Genomic DNA, 16,217 nt, shown 5'->3' with positions numbered 1-16,217 from the left:
AGGGAAAGCAATAAAATCCATCATTTGAACTGCATAATGCCTGTCATAACAGCTATTATTTGCTCTATTATTTGGAGAGCCGTAAATCTAGCGGCCATATTATCACCAGGTCGATGCTTACGGCTGCTGCCTGAGAATATCATGTGCGCATCGTGTCCGATTACAACACATGGATCTTGATCTGGTTTGTTCTTTTGTCTCATCTTGCAGGATTATTGATTTAGATTGCAACAATTGTATACTTTTCTTACAAATCCTTTCCAATTTTAAGTATTTTTTTCTATTTTTGAGACTGTCACACTTTAGGATTTGTAATTATTAGTACAGTGAGGAGATAAAGTGTTATCTTTCATACATTTGAGAGAGCAAGCTGCATCATCTTCAGAACAGCTCTTGCTACACCAGCACCAGAGCAGCATAAGCACGGCCCTACCTTTATGTAAGTCCACTATTTTTCTTTTTTTAGATATAGATTCTTGGACAAAGTCAAAATTAAAACTCTAAACTTTCCAAATGTCTCTTATCTGCCTCTTCTCCTCCTCTGCTTGAGTTTCTATTAAACTTCAGTGCTCTCCCTCTGCTTCCTTCTAATCTCCAGAGCCACACCACGCTGCTGTGCTCTGCCTCTACTACCACTGCACACACACACAGACACACAGAGTCCTGCACAAAGAGCACGCTGTTTAACACACCGAATCACACACGTTCTCACATACAAAGGCAGGCCTCTGCTGTGCATTTGTAATCGCAGATGCAGCCAAATATCCTGTGATCTGATCCTGTTGCTGCTGAGTGTTGGGATCCAGTCCAAAGAGATAGAGACGGAGGGAACGGGAGAGAAAGTGAGTGAGATAGAGACAGAAAGTGACAGAGAGAGAAAGAGAGAAAGACAAAGGGAGGGCTGTTGTAATGTGCAGGTCGAGATGTTGCAGGGATCAGTGAGCTGGAACGGTGCGGCAGAAAAGTGATGACAGGGTAAACCAACTTAGCAGAACTTTCCAGACTGTGGCACTGCCAAGGAAACGGTTAGTTGATATTCACTTAGTGCAGGGGCAAAGACTACGCACACACACACACACGACGCACCCAACACATCTGCTTAAGGATGAAGCTGATATGAGAGTGGCTGTAAAACGAATCCAAATGTACTTTTACGTCCTTGCTCGATGAGACCGTCGCGCACCGTACTCCATATCCAGTAACCCTCACATCAGGTCAACGCGGCACCACAGACCTGTTTATTATGCATGGCCTGCAGGGGAAATGACAAGAGGCATCCTCGTCACACAGGAGGAGGGCCGCATCCTCACGGCACAGTCTGAGACAGGTGGTGAAACGCCCGTGAAGTGTCCTTGCACGGCCACTGAATTCCGACTCTTTTTGTGCATGTTTGTGCCTCTTTGAAAGTCTTATATAACACCGTTGTAAAGTTATGACTTTTCTCTGCCTTATTCCATCACCACCAATACTCGCTTTCCCACATTTTATTGAGTGTGTTTGTGCGTGAAAGAGATGCACAACAAATGTCTCCTCTCTTCTCCTCTTTTTGTATGAGAATGTGATATGAAGAGGTGCCAGTGTGAGCTAATGTGAACAAACGTGCACGACAAACGTCTTAATGTGCTCTGAAGTCGTCTTCTCTAACTGCGTATTTTAATGTGTCTGTGGGGAATCCGTTTAAGGTGTTTTCACAACAGTATGCTTCAGGTGTACACGCAGCCATGTAAGCATTTCTTACAACAAATATTTGCGTGTGTGTGTGTGTGTGTGTGTGTGTGTGTGTGTGTGTGTGTGTGTGTGTGTAGATCGAGTTTATAGTCTCTGAAGATGATGCTAATCAGATTTCCTTCCTCAAGGGAAGATGACTCATTAGTACTCCACTGCTTGTGAATCTCCTTACAGTGATATTTCGTCTTGGCAGCCTTTTCTCATTCGGTGAACGCACCCCCGATTGAACTCAGGAATCATCAACCAACAAAAACTAGACGCTTGGGGAGAGAGGCAAACATTACGCAGCAAGTTTAAAGTAGCGTCATAAACAAGACACATTTCTGTCGCATTTGATATTCTCTCAAGGCAGTACCAGGTTTGTTGCCAAGTGGGTTTTTTAGATACAGGGAATTTTTCTGGAAACAGTTTTATAAGTAAAGAAAAGTCAAATTAGAACTGAAAAATATTAAGATATGTTCAGTTCTTGGAATTATGTAACAGAAAGTCACTTCAGTTAGATTATCAACCATAAGTTTATGTTTATTGCAGCAAAAAAATAACTGTATCTATCCTCATAAAGGTTACTCTTATACACTTAATGATATTTTTCAGGGGTATTTTAATCATGTTTTAATAACTAAAAAATCTTTGTCAATTGAATTATGAAAAGTGGAAAAAGTGCAAGGTTTTTTAAAAAATCAACAAAATTTTTCAATTCCAGGTTTCCTCTAAGTGTGTGTGTGTGTGTGTGTGTGTGTGTGTGTGTGTGTGTGTGTGTGTGTCTGCTTCTGTGAGCTAATGCTGACACTATAAATTGCAGGTTAGTGGAGGTCAAAGCGTTTGATCCCTCACTGTAACATGTCTCTGAGATTGCTGCGGGATGTATTGTGATATGTGTAACTGTGAGTGCGTGTGTGTGTTAGTGTGTGTGTATGTGGGTGTGTGAGAGAGAGAGACATGAAGAAGGAGAGTGCCTGTGTGTGCGACAGAGAGAAGGCAGGAGCATGTTGTCACCATGGCTGATGATGAACTGTTAGTCAGTGCAGGGCAGATGGCCAAGCATGTGCATGTGTGTGTGTGTGTGTTTGTGGATGGATGGAGGTGTGTAAGGGTGTGTGAATATGGGTGCTGCTGCTATACGCAGACAGTGAAAAGCAGCCTTTTTGCTCAGAGGCAATGAGCTGGCCCCTGTTCTGTCACTACTACAGCTTGGCTGAAAATAACAAAGCAGCTTTGATTCAGCCAATCAGCTGATGTGTTTCCTCCTCTCTGCTCGGGGCAAACTCTCGCTGAACAGAAATTAACACTGCATTAGAGCCAACTTAGGGAGGTAAATTATGCCCAAACACCCTAATAGCTTCACACTTAACAGATACCTCATTTGCTTCGGATGCGCCTCAGAAACACACTTGTAAATAAGTCTCATCAAGCCAATTTACATCCAGCATGTGGACGTAAAGATCATGGATCACTTTAAGCTGTTTAAGAGACGCATAAGGTTTACCTCTGCTGCTGCATGACAATTCATTTGTCCTTTGATGACAGGATATTGAAGTTGTTTAAGCTCACCGTGCCTCTCATTAACCTGCCCACTCAATACAGGTCCTCAGTGTTAATGAGTGAGGAAGACAGAGAGGAAGAGGAGAGGGGGGATAAGCAGGTGATAAATAAGATAAATTCCCCTCATTAGCCTTCTTTGGATAAAAAGTGTAAAGAAAAGGGGATGAAATAGTGCTTTAATTAACAAAGACTTTAATAATTTGTGTGTTCTTTAAAATAACTAATGAATGTTGAGCAAACTAGCTGCAATTTGCAGGTTCAAGATGCCTCTTAAGTCATCAAATTGTGTCATACTCAACTTAATTTGTTGTCAAGTGTGATTTACCTGAACTATGAGTATAAAAACAAATAAATTAGAATAATAAGTCTGTTTAAAGAGGTTCAACATCATCTTCTGGGGGCTGTAAACGCATCACAGTAAACAGAAAACGTGTCAAATAAACGGTTTCATACACGCTAACCATGCTAGCTCGTGCACTCGTTCCATCGCACGAGTCTAATTTTGAGGGGGTAACGTTTCTCCACTACATCATTTCATCGCGCGCTCTGCTGTTATGAGAAATATGGTGACACAGCAATGAAAGAATCATTTCCTCCACCTCTGCTTCTCCTCGGCTTTCAGCCACTCCTTTTGTTACATTACTTTGGAGACCCGTGCCTAAATCCCCTGAATGCTCTTAACGCTCGCTGAGGTGTGTTTTATTTTTGGCCCTCAAAAGGTGACGATACACACACACATACACACACCAGCGCGTCGATGGAGCCATTACACGGATAAGTTACTCACCTCCCGCAATGGCGAGAAGAGCCAGCAGCAGCAGCAGCAGCGGTGGCCGGCCGTCCATCATCTTACGTGCGTTTGAGCCCGAAAGGTGTTCACCGCGAAGGAGAGGCCACCCCAAGCACACAAGCAGTGATCCTCCACCTTCTCCACCTCCACCTCCTCACGACCCAAGCACTCCCTTCAGTCTCTACCTGGCATGGTGACGTCAGGGCTCCCCGTCAAGTCCTCACGTCTCCTTCGTCCGAGTACAAAAAATGGGGGATATCTACGCGAAGAGGACAGGTGAGCTGAGCACTCGGTTGCGCGGTGCGGTGGGCTACGGTGCGGTGCTGGTTGTCCGTGCTGAACATCGCTTAGCGATGCGACGCGCAGGAGAGGCGGGGGCAGGGCGGGGGAGGAGGCGAGCTGGGGAGGGGAGGATGTGGCATACCTCAGAGGCTCCACCACAGCTTGACTACAGAGATGCGTTTGATGCGTGTGTTCCCCCTCACGAAATTACACATATCACACAATCAGCACACCTGGACACGAAGACAGCGTAATTTCTAGTGACTTACTATTTTTGGCAACTTCAGGGCACCTATGATTCCATCTGTTATGGTAGAGCCCCAGGTTAAATTCAATAGTTGATTTGCTGGTTTGTAGTTTTCATTTAATCAACATAAAGAAGAAAGTGAGGTATTCCAGACGCCTAAAAATAAAAATATAGCCTCTACCTTAAAGCAAAACAATAAAAAAATAAATAAAAATTTCCCCATTAAAGCTCCTGTAAGGGGGTTTCAGCTCAGTGGTAAACAGAATGAAGTAAATGCTGGCATGTCTTCTGTGACCTTCAAATACAAGTGGGACCATTAGAGACGGTATTGACTATAATATTATTATTGTAATGTCTCAAACCACTTAAAGAATATATGCCAGACAAATTGACTTGTGGCATATATAAAAAAAACAGTATGTGAATATATATATAATTAGCATTTTCCACGACAAAGACACACTGTGAGTGATATATCTGACAGCTGGTGGACAGCTCTATGATATATCTTTTGAAATAAATTGATTTGAACTTGCTTACCCCTAAAGTAGACAAAGAAGACACACGTTTGATATCTGTTTTCATCTTAAAATTGAGCTATGACCTACACCAGTGTGTCACAGCATTATAGAATACAAAGAGGTGTGTTATTGTTATGGTATTTGAACAAGTAGACCAGCCATGGGGCCACTTTTTATTACCACATTTCCTTTTTTTTCAGGTTTTATCATGTATCAAAAAAATAATGGTATGTTTCAGGGAAACAAACCTTGCTGAGAGTTTGATTTAAAAAAAAAAAAAAAAAAACTCCACAATTTAAGACAACCAGTGACCAGCAGAGGGGGGTGGTACGAATCATTATCAATCGGTCACAAACAGTGACTTTCTCCATACCTCAATGGACAGGCAGAATTCTTTGATACAAGCTGCTACTTAAAAATAGTCACACATCTGCATAAAAACTGCACATTGCAGATTGAAACTGGATTTCAAGTCTAACCCTTGTGGAAGAAGTTGCATTGTCTCCATAGGGGTCCCCAAAATCAACTCAAAGAAATAGTTGACAGTAGCTTTAAAATCTCACTTTCATCCCTTGGTGTAATTATTATTATCTCTTAAACTTCATAACCTTTTACCCCCCTTTCAAGAGCTTGTTGCTACATACCTCATTCTCCCATTTTATGACCTTTGTTTTTCATTTTTTTCCCCTGAAACTTAAACAAATGCCTTCTTTTTTGTCTTCTCTGCTAGTCAACTGAAGTAACCTCTAATCCCTAGCCACAAAGTCAAACAGGCAGGAGCCAGACAGGAAGAATGGTTGGGAGAAAACTGAACAGGTAGGTGGGGGGAACACACTCAAAAGCAAGTGAATAAGTTGATATGATGATGATGATGATGCTGAGAAAATAACAAGCGATTCTGCTGACGTGTGTCAGAGGGAATGCAGCAAATAAAGAGGGGTACAGGAGGGAGGGGGGTCAAAACAAGCGTGGGAGGTGTGGGGGAGGGATTGTTTGGGGAAGAAAAAAGTACTGTAAGCAAACAAGAGTGCGGGATAAAGGGAGGAGGCGGTTGCCTTGGTGACTGAGAGAAACCAGAAAGCTCCAGGAGGAAACGACCTGTTTCTCCTTCATTTTGTCTATTTTCATCACCCATACACACACACACACACACGCATACACACATACACACAAGACGAGGAAACATGCACAGCTGGCACACACACTCACGCATGTATGCACACGTATGCACGCACACACAGGCAAACTCTGGCTCAGTAATGTCTTCCTCTCTCATGCTATCTTTATCCACTCTTCCTCCCTCCCGCTCTACCTCTGCTCTGCAGTGAATGAGCTGACCTGACAGTGCTCCTCCTCTGCACTGAGTGCTGTGAGTCTCTGCCTGAATTATTTAAAAGCTGGGACCCCCACAAGTGCTTGTCTTCTCCTAACACCCCCTCACGCTCTCTCCCTCTCCCTTCCTCTCTCTGTCCCTTCCTCTCCTGATGTCATTCTGTCTTCAGCTGGTGGGTATTGCCTCTCGTGGTTTCTTCGTATCAGGGAAACACTTTGGTTGGCAGCAGTTAAATCTCATTTAAGAGTCACAGAATAATCAAGACTGGCCACTTTTACGAGATGAAGAGTCTGTTTGCTTTCCTTAACATGTAGTGAGAAGCTTTTCAGATACAGTTCAACATCCAAACATTTAGCTTTTCCAAGGATGAAAATGGTAAAAAAGTAACTTCATCTCCAACATATTTTTTTAATATTCCAGAGATGCATTATAAACATCTACACCCAAGAACACTCAAACGAGCAACCAAGATTACACACTAGATGGTTGCTAAATGCACCGTTCCTCCTAAAATAACAGACTGACAAGCACAGCAAGTATCATGTGTCCAGCACTGCGGGCCTTTTGTTTGTTTTGACCTACTTTGTGATTTAATTAAGAGAACATAGAGGATCTCACCCCAACGTATCACACGGATGGAGGGAGGGGTGATGCTTGGTGGTGTCTGTTGTTGTGTAACATTGCCATTTGTGGTACGCTGGGTTGCAGGAGGGCCAAGATTAGTGAAGGCTCCTCAACCGAGAAAAACGCTGTGTTCACATTCAGCCTGTGAAAAGTGAGCATCTGCTTTGCTGAAGCATCTTTGGTTAAAAGAGTCAGAGTCAGGTTTTTTTCTTTTTTTTCTGGAGCCAAACGTGCCCTTTGACCTCATGAGGAGGCGTCAAAAAGCAAAACAAACCTAGGTTTGTACCAGAAACGGAGCAAGTTATTGCGTATGCTAACTCATGGCAATGATATATCATGATGTATATAGCTTCGTTCACAAACCAAGCTAGCAGGCTAATTCTACTGGGGTAGCTCCATGCTACTAAGACACCATGGCCACGGTTATTCATAGCTCTCTTTTATATCCCTGCCTGTCTCTCCTCCCTCTTCCTGTTCGTCTCTCCTCCCAGTACCCATCTCATTCCCCGCAGAGATGGCCCTACCTCACTTTAACTAATCACCATGGCAACCCGGTAATCCCTGAACAGAAAAATTCAGACTTCCTCTCTCTTACTCTCCCTTTCTTTCCCACTCTTTATTTTGCTCTCACTCAAACACACAAACGTAACAGGCCTGCATGCACATAAATGCACACATGGTTGCACATATGGGCACACTCACCGATGCACACACGCACTCTCTCATGTGCTCACACACACAGACACACATACAGTCCAATAGATACCCATGCAAAGCACCACACTGGTGTTTACTGGTAAGACATATCTTACTGCAAACACATGCTTCTGTGCGTCATTGTGCGGATAAAGCTTCCCTGTGTTTGTGTGAAGCATGGTGTGTGTGTGTGTGTGTGTGTGTGTGTGTGTGTGTGTGTGTGTGTGTGTGTGTGTGTGTGTGTGTGTGTGTGTGTGTTGGCAGGATTTAAATACTCTACCTTTTTGTTGTGGGTGTTAATTCCATTTGCGTGGTCACTGTTCATGTATGCATTCTGAATGTTTGTGTTTGCTATTTCTGTACGCTTTCTGTATGTGAGCTCATGAGCGCTGTGTTCCTCCACTGCAAAAAAGGTGACCGTGAATGCGTGCATGAGGTTGCATGTGTGTGCTTATTTGTGCGTTTAGCTATAATTGATTTCACACTCAGGTCAATGGGTTTTCAGCTTCAAGAGAAGAACACAACAGATTCACACGGGTAACTTTTCTCATCTCTGTTTCACCGCCTTTTGCTTTAGGCCTGGCATTTCTAATAAAAACAGCCCATTTTGTTTACAGTAAATATACATTTTATTGACTGAATAAAAGTCTTACAACAGTAACAGCCCTATCATTGTGTGGCTGACAGCATTCAACGATCACTTCATACAAACATTACTTATGCAAAGGTATGTTCAAGGTTAAAGCAGGCCTCTTCTTCTGATGTGTAATTAGATAGCTTTTTAATCAGAACAATCTTACATCAAGGAACGTGAGTGGGCATGAATTTAAATATTTATTTGACACACTCAAGCAAATTTTGCTGACAGCATGCTCTACTATTATAAGACCCCTCCCAGTCCACTAGTTCTAGACGCCTAATCAATACAGCTCTCTGCCTTGTTAGGCCCGGTGGTTGGCAAATGAGCCTGATTTTCAAGATAGATCAATATGCTGACTGACATGTCAGATAGATGAACAAATATACTCCAATCAGGTGTATTGATCCCACATACAGAGTCTGACTGAATGGCATGGTGCCAGCATGTCTTGTTTGTTGCAATTGGCTCCTGGTGCTTTCAAGTATGGGAGAGACCAGTTTGATCTGAAGGCTGGTTCGTATGACGGATAAAACAATGACATGAGTGATGATCCCCGTGATGACTGACTTCAGCCTCCAGGTTGCTTGCTTTAAACATGTACACTTCTTAAGGTAGTAAACAGCATCATCCCAAAGCAGCATATCTTTGAATGCATTCTTACATGTGTGGAAAAAGTCGATGTGTTTGTCTGTGTGAGTTTGTGCAGTATTATGTAATACATGTCTCTGTGCATGGGTTATATGTCCCAGTGTGTTTAACTCTCCCTTGTTCACATCTTCAGTGTGGCCGGGACACAGGATGCTGCAGGGTCATGTGCTCTGCTCCAGTGAAAGGCAGTCTGTGTGAGCAATAGTGATGGACCAGCTCGGGGATACTGGAGAACACACAGCTACTCTGATCCAGGGTGAAGCCCAATCCCTTCACGCTCTTGGTCTGGGCCACGATGATGTGCACACAACTCTGACTGGTCCTGATGCAACAAAACAGAGTGAAAACACAAGGTAAGTCGTGCAGGCTGAGAACACACCACAAAAATAATCGGCGTAACTTGTAAAATACTGAAGAGTCAACTATTTGTTCACTCGTCAAATGAGGCTGTGCATATCCCAAGCTCAGTGAAGGCGTAAATGAGGTTAATGATGTGAACTCGCAACTGAATAAGTAGCATACCACAAATGTGCACTGAGGCGCATACACACACACACACACACACACACACACACACACACACACACACGATGGCACACAGGATGACAGCCTTCATCCTCGAGAACCTGCTCCTGGCACTCTTATCACTACTATCTGCTTCAATGATGACACACATCATCATGCATTAGCGCCTTAGAGGTTGACACCACATTGACTCCTGTTAAATAATACCTTAAATGTAGCCAAAAGCAAGTTGAATCACTGCTTAAAGCAAAGAGGGCTAATGCTGAAATGAATTTTGTTCATAAAATAAACGGGGAGCACAAGATAAGCGTGCTGTGCCAAGCTCGTTTTTTTGAAAGGCGCTGTGTAAATGTGTAATTTACAGCTACAAAGATGTGGTGGTGACTAAATCAGGAACAGACATTTAACTTTAAGGCTGCGCTTCACACTGTCACAGTCATAACTCAGCTGAAGGAAACAGGGACTTCAATGCAGCAAAACAAGAAGAGACAAAAATAGTTCATGAACACATATGTACATGTTGCATTATACAGCGTGCACATTCTGCATTCAAAAAACATACAAACACTGAAAGGAAACACACACACGCGTATCCACACACTCACTTCAGAGCAATGGAGTACTTGCTGGTTCCTGATTCGCTGTCTCTCACCAGGAAGCTGGCTTCCCTGCAGCGCTGCAGCTGAGCCTCAGCCTGCTGCCGACTCACACTGCCATGGTACCAGCTTGGAGAGCAGAGAGGGGGGAGGGAGGAGGGGGTTTGCAGAGAGAGAAAAAGAGATAGATCACTGACATATAGACACAGTGACATATGGAGATGAGTCAGATGTCAGGTTAATGATAGGTGATGATGGTAAGAGGGAGAACAAAAGGAGACCGGATGCTCCAACACCATCAGAGATTTACAGTCCTCATGAATCAGCTTGATTTATGTTGGGGACTAAGCTAGTTAATGGTCAACCGTCAAAGGTGAACGGGGAGGCCAGAGACATGAATAAAATGGCTCAGTGGTCTTTGTGTATGCTGTTGTGCTGAGTGTCAAGTCCCATTAGCAGCTAGGCTACAGGTCAGAGCAGTATATAAACATACTGCTGTATGTGGCCTCGCAGGCAAAACACACTATCATTCAGCCACAACATGTGAGGAACAAATGCTAACATGCTCTGAGCATATACCACACATGTTCCCTCTGCAGAGAAAGGCCGCAGCTAATGAGATGAGTGCACACAAAGAATATCTCCCATCTCTTCTGGCCTCACCTCACATCTCCAGTGTCTACTTAAAGCACACTGATCTTGAAAGCGTCCTTGAAGACCGAGTCTATCTAATGCGTTCCATGATAGATGCCAGAATTCACTTACAAGTCTCCCATAAGTGCCAAGTGTAAAATAAATGTGAAATTTTGGCCAAGAGGTCTGGCAGCCTCTGCATGGTACTGGACACTGTGAGGGACTATTTGTGATGTTAGAGGAAATCTTCCTGATTGCTTTACAACTTTTACTAAGTTAAGATTGATTTTCAGCCAGAACTTAGGAGGGCGCTGTTCGCCCAGTATTCCTCAACACAGATTAGGCCTAAAGGAAAAACAATGCGGTCCTCCATTGTAATAAAAAAAAATGCCAAGAGGGCAGAAAACAAAGGTCTAGGGTCTTTAATGCTGCAGGCATTTTGAGAAACTCATCTCTACTTTAGTTGTATGACCTTAAGATGATCATCATCTCATTTGATTAATTTCATCAAGTATAGTGTTAGAGGGTCACACCAACAAATAACTGCAGAAAAGGCTTGCAATTGTCTTTCAGTTATCCAAGGGTTTCCTGTTCACCTCGTCTTAATTTTCTTAATCCTCCTTCACAAAACCAGCTCTGGTTTGAATTGAGAACTGGATTTGATTAACACCAACAAAATGATTTGTTCTTTAGACATAAACTGAATGGACACAACATTATTCAATATAATACATTTTTCCTTTTTTCAACCAGCAATATATGTTTTCAGTCTTTCTTTTTTGTCAACTGCAGTGTTTCCTTCCATTCTCCTAAATGTGAGCATGTCTTACCTCTGCTTTTCCAGTGGCAGGCTGGGCTCTACTTTAGCTGCCTCCCCATCCAGCGGGGCACTGGAGGAGGTCGGAGATGGAGGGGAAAGTTTGTTGTTGGGACTAGAGGAGGGGGAAAGCTTGAGAGTGGGGAAAGAGGGAGATGGAGGTGTGAGAGGGGAGAGTTTGAGAATAGGAGAGGAAGGAAAGGAGGAAGAAGACGAGGATGGAGATGAAGGTACAAGTGTTTTGTTGTTCCAGTTTTTCTGCCTCAGGGTTTGTGTCTGCTGCTGCTGCTGCTGCTGCTGCTGGCGCAGGGAGGTTGAACTGTTCTCTTTGCAGGGAGAACAATCCACTGTCTCAAACTGAGCTGAAAGAAGCAGGACAAACAACATCAACCTTTCATAATAAAAGTCTATCAAATCATGCCAGTGCTACCAAAGTAAACACACATCTGGATATCCATTCAGCAGCATTGTTTTGTTTCTCCTCTAAAGTAAACACTAAATTGTTGTGACATCGCTGTACAAATAAAACTTGTCGCATCCTTCCTCCACACCCTAGCCCCCTCCTTTCCTACCCTTCCCCTCATCTCTTTCTCCCTTTCTCTACCTGACAGCGCTCTCACGATGTCCTCCTTTCTCCACTCCCAGGGCAGTTCGTACTCTCCGGCGGGACGCACGTCAGACTCAGGACGTGTGACAGGGATCCACACCCCCTCAGTGTCACCCTCCAACCCGCCCTCGTAGGGTGTGTCGTAGATATTCGGGGATGTGGGTTTTTTCTCCTCTCCCTTTTCTTCTCTCCGGCCTCGGTCCAGCAGGACACACACTTTCAGGAGGTCTTTGGAGCCCCGTCTACGAACCTCTGCAGCAGAACAGATGTATGTGATTAGTATGACAACACATTATAAGACCTAAAGGAAGCACAAAGCTGTGTTTACAGTTAACTACACTTAAGTGCTAGAAGTTTGCATGAAACATATATGATGTGTACTTTGAAGGGTACAGATTGTGGAAATAGGAACATTGAGCAATATTTAGGTATAAGGTTTCCATGGTGGTCTTTAAGGAAATGAGCTCCTGTGATGGAAGCTACATAGTCAAATAAAGTTAAATCAAATTATTATCCCAGTCTGCCCTATCGTCCTACATTAGGAACATGGCAGTGCTAGTTGGCAAGGTAAAAACAAAACGATTTCACCTTCATTCAAACATATGCATGAATATTTTTTAAATTTCTACCAAGCTCAATGCCACAGTATACCACAGACTATACCTTTAATTTTCAAGTTTGACCCATGTTAAATCTGTGTTGAGCAGAGGAGGCAGGCTGGATTATCTGTACTGCAGAATACCACCAGGGGGAGCTCTAAAAGCTTTGGCTCCACCCAGGATAGCTGACATTTTGTCCGTGTTTTAATCAGCGTATGGTATAAATTAATATATCAAATATTTTTACTAGTTTGAATGATCTTTGAATTATCTTTGGTTTGCTGCAGGTTGCTATTGAAGAAGTGTAATTAAAGAATAAATGAATGGTTTTACACTGAAGGAAGTGAGAGCTTTTGCAAGCTTTCCTGTAAGGTTTGCTGATAAAATCACTTCATGTTGTGTAGCAAACTATTTTTTCACACAAGGAACATTCAAAAACTTAAAAACTGTGGCCAAAAATGCCTCACATCGGAGAAAAATTATACTTTTGTGTACCATCTCCCAAACTAATAGATTATTTGAAATTTTTATGAGTTTATCAGGTGTCAACACTAGGTTATTATTGTCAAAATAGATTCTGAATTACTGTGTACCTATGTTTTCTGAAAAAAAAAAAAAAAAACAGATTCATTATTCAAATCTTTCTATTTTTCCTCTACTTGTCATTGCAAGTTGTTAATTTTGGGGGAATTTCTCTTGTTGTGTTTCTTTGCTGTCTGACAGGTAGCCTGTGTGTCTGCACTATTGTGAGACCAAACAATGGAGCTATAGGAAGAAAAGGTCAACACAGCCTCTGATTGGCTGCCTGTCCAGGCCACTTCCTGGCTGTTGGGAAGTGATTGGGTGAGACCAGAGGGGGGGATCCTGCAGGTTTTAGGAAGGGGCGAGAGGGTCTTTCAATTCTTTCACACGTAAGGGATCATAAAGTACTTTGTGTGTATGTGTGTTGGGGGGGCTCAGGGGCCAACTTCCCTTTAAAGAGAATGAGAAAGAGGCGAAGGAAACAGAGGCAGGAGACAGGAAGCTGGAAGAGGAAGCTGCACCCATTGTCCCTGTTCAGCAGTGTTCCTATGGCAACCGCCAGCAAGGAGGGAAGTCAGCAGAGAGGCCGAGGGTCTAGTTTGGTTTTGAGTCCCTTTAAAACTGCCCTTTGGCAGGAATGTATACAGGATCCATGGCTTGAGTGGAGTTGAGTGCTGTTTAACGCATATAAAACTTAGCATACTTTTTCAAAAGATGGAGTGATGTAACCGGCCACAGTATGACTACTTTTTTCAAACAAAGGTGTTATCACAACACTAATGACTCCAGATAAGTCACTAAAAAGTCTCAACGGTGGTCTGAAAAATGTGCAGCCAAAATGGCACCCTTCTGCATCATTACTGTTATTTGGATAGAGATCATGACCCTGAGCTCACCTGTTATAATGACCTGTGCGTCATATGGCTCCATGTACCCATCATTCACTCCTGCTCTCTCGGCCTCTCTCTGCTCCTTGGTTTTCTCTGCATCAAAAGGATCTGCATAGTCCTCCAGGATAATCAGCTGTAGGGAGGAAAATAATAGTTATCATATCAAAGCTGGGCTGCTTCACCTGAACAGATTTACCTGAAGACAACAGAGATGCCTTGGGGTTTGGGCTCTGATACACTATATGTGTGGGTGGGTGAGTGGGGATGTCCAGGACTGACTGATGACTAAAGGAAGCCAAGAAATGATGCTCATAGAAAGAGGTCATTTCATTGTGTTTGCCTGTTTGATCTGTCACAATGAAGTGAAGCTGCATTGTGTTCTTTGAAGGCATTTGAAACTGAATATGTGGTTATGAACTGAGGTGGGGGAAGGGAAACAAAAAAAAATCAAGCCCACACTGACAGTAGTTTTGTACTTTACAGAGTAAGAACATTTACCTGTATGTTTCTATTTTTTTTTTTCAGATTCTATCTATAAACATCAGATGACATATGTAACTCTCTTGATGTCACTCACCGTTGTTTTAATGTCAGGCCTTCCTTTCTCGTTCTCTTGCAGCTTCTGCTCACTGATCCCGTTGAGCTTTTGGGTTTTGTCATGTTTATCCACTTTGATCATTCTGCTGATGTACGCTTGCGCCAAACTAGAGGTCCTGACCTGGCGGTTCTCATCCGTTGCCCCGGTCTCGACCTTGGAGTTCTTGCGGCCTTTTCCATTAGTGAGAGTCTCCCAGACTGTCCCAGCATGACCTGCACTATTGCGACCCAATTCTGTCGCCGAATTTTTCCTGTTTCTCCCTGACAATAAACCCCCAACACCACCGTCCTTGCGCTGATTTCCTTTCAGACTGTCTCGAGAAAATGAGGGTTTGGGTCGAGTTTGTGGACCAGATTCAGAAGCCGAGCGAACCCTCTCGTTTCCGTTCTTCAAGTTGATGGGAAAATCTTTGAACCATTTTGCCATTGCTGCAAAGTTATTCTTTGCCTTCACTGCTTCAGAAAATGTGTTTTTTTTTTTCTTCTTCCTCGCTTCAGCGTCTCCACTCGAACCCAATTCAAACCGTGCGCAACAGCTCCAACTTTACGCACAGATATTTTACGCACGCTTTGGCTGAATTACCCGTAGACTGAAGGTGCACGGTTATCCCTGTCGTTAAATCAAGACAGCCCACTCCATTCAGCTTCACTGAATTTCTAGCGTCCGAAGCTCTCCTCACAACTTCTAGTGAGTCTGAGAGGTCAAAGGCTGTCCCCCTGCACCTGCATTAACAACTACCCCTGTAGTTTGAAGAGTAACTTTTGTAGCGCGTAAAATCGAAAGAACTCGAAGTTTTTCTTTGAACCCAGTTTAGTTCCCATTCCCGGAGCGTGAGATTGTGCGTCCAGTCTGGCGACCAGATGAAGTGATGAGATGAAGAGAAAAGTTGTTCGCAGAGATTGTGGGAAGTCGCTGGGCTTTTGGGAGGGGCTGACGGGGATGGGGTGGGTCTTTGCTGGAAAAAAAAAGTTACAGACAACTGAGCTTCTGAAGAGTTAGAATTTAACATTAGTTCATGATGCATATAAGCTCTTGTTTATTATAATTCAACTTCTTGTGCACACATTAAAACTGTGTTGATGGCAGGAATTTGATAAAACGGTTAAGATGAGTGGACTGATTTAAATTCTTATAATCCCATCATTTACTTTTATTTTGTCTCTGTCAGGTTAAGTAGCACCAACAGAATAAAACAGATAACGTAATATATATGCCATAAAATCAAAACTAAACAAAAATAACTTTTATGTGAAGTGGAGAAAATGGAAACCTGAACCAAGGAGGAAAGCTGAATGACAATCCAAAACATCATCACATTATGGAAAGGGATTCCAAAAATACTCATAGATTATCATAAAAATGCAAGTTGGGTTTCAATT

The 16,217-nt window shown here is 43.1% G+C and overlaps 2 protein-coding genes across 2 annotated transcripts in view; both read right to left on the bottom strand.

Moving 5' to 3' along the window:
* The window catches only part of chrnb2 (cholinergic receptor, nicotinic, beta 2), a 40,411-nt gene extending 35,916 nt beyond the window's left edge, over window positions 1-4,495 (bottom strand). The window contains exon 1 of the mRNA XM_074682752.1: window positions 4,058-4,495. Coding sequence (XP_074538853.1) covers window positions 4,058-4,118 — 61 coding nt within the window. The 5' untranslated portion in view covers window positions 4,119-4,495. The remainder of the gene's footprint in view (window positions 1-4,057) is intronic.
* A 4,685-nt stretch (window positions 4,496-9,180) lies between these two features.
* On the bottom strand, window positions 9,181-15,711 carry she (Src homology 2 domain containing E). The gene is made up of 6 exons (XM_074684350.1): window positions 14,818-15,711; window positions 14,247-14,373; window positions 12,227-12,481; window positions 11,636-11,984; window positions 10,182-10,301; window positions 9,181-9,373 (listed from the first exon to the last, which is right to left on the bottom strand). Exons 1-6 carry the CDS (start codon window positions 15,262-15,264, stop codon window positions 9,181-9,183), a joined length of 1,491 nt encoding a protein of 496 aa, XP_074540451.1. The 5' UTR covers window positions 15,265-15,711.
* Window positions 15,712-16,217: the final 506 nt, after the last annotated feature.

This window comes from Halichoeres trimaculatus, unplaced genomic scaffold, assembly GCF_033239565.1.
Source record: "Halichoeres trimaculatus isolate MK-OKI-2021-1 unplaced genomic scaffold, fHalTri1.1 fHalTri1_scaffold_12, whole genome shotgun sequence".
Taxonomy (NCBI): domain Eukaryota; kingdom Metazoa; phylum Chordata; class Actinopteri; order Labriformes; family Labridae; genus Halichoeres; species Halichoeres trimaculatus.
Note: the sequence above shows the minus strand (reverse complement) of the source record. Positions and strands in the feature narration are given on the sequence as shown.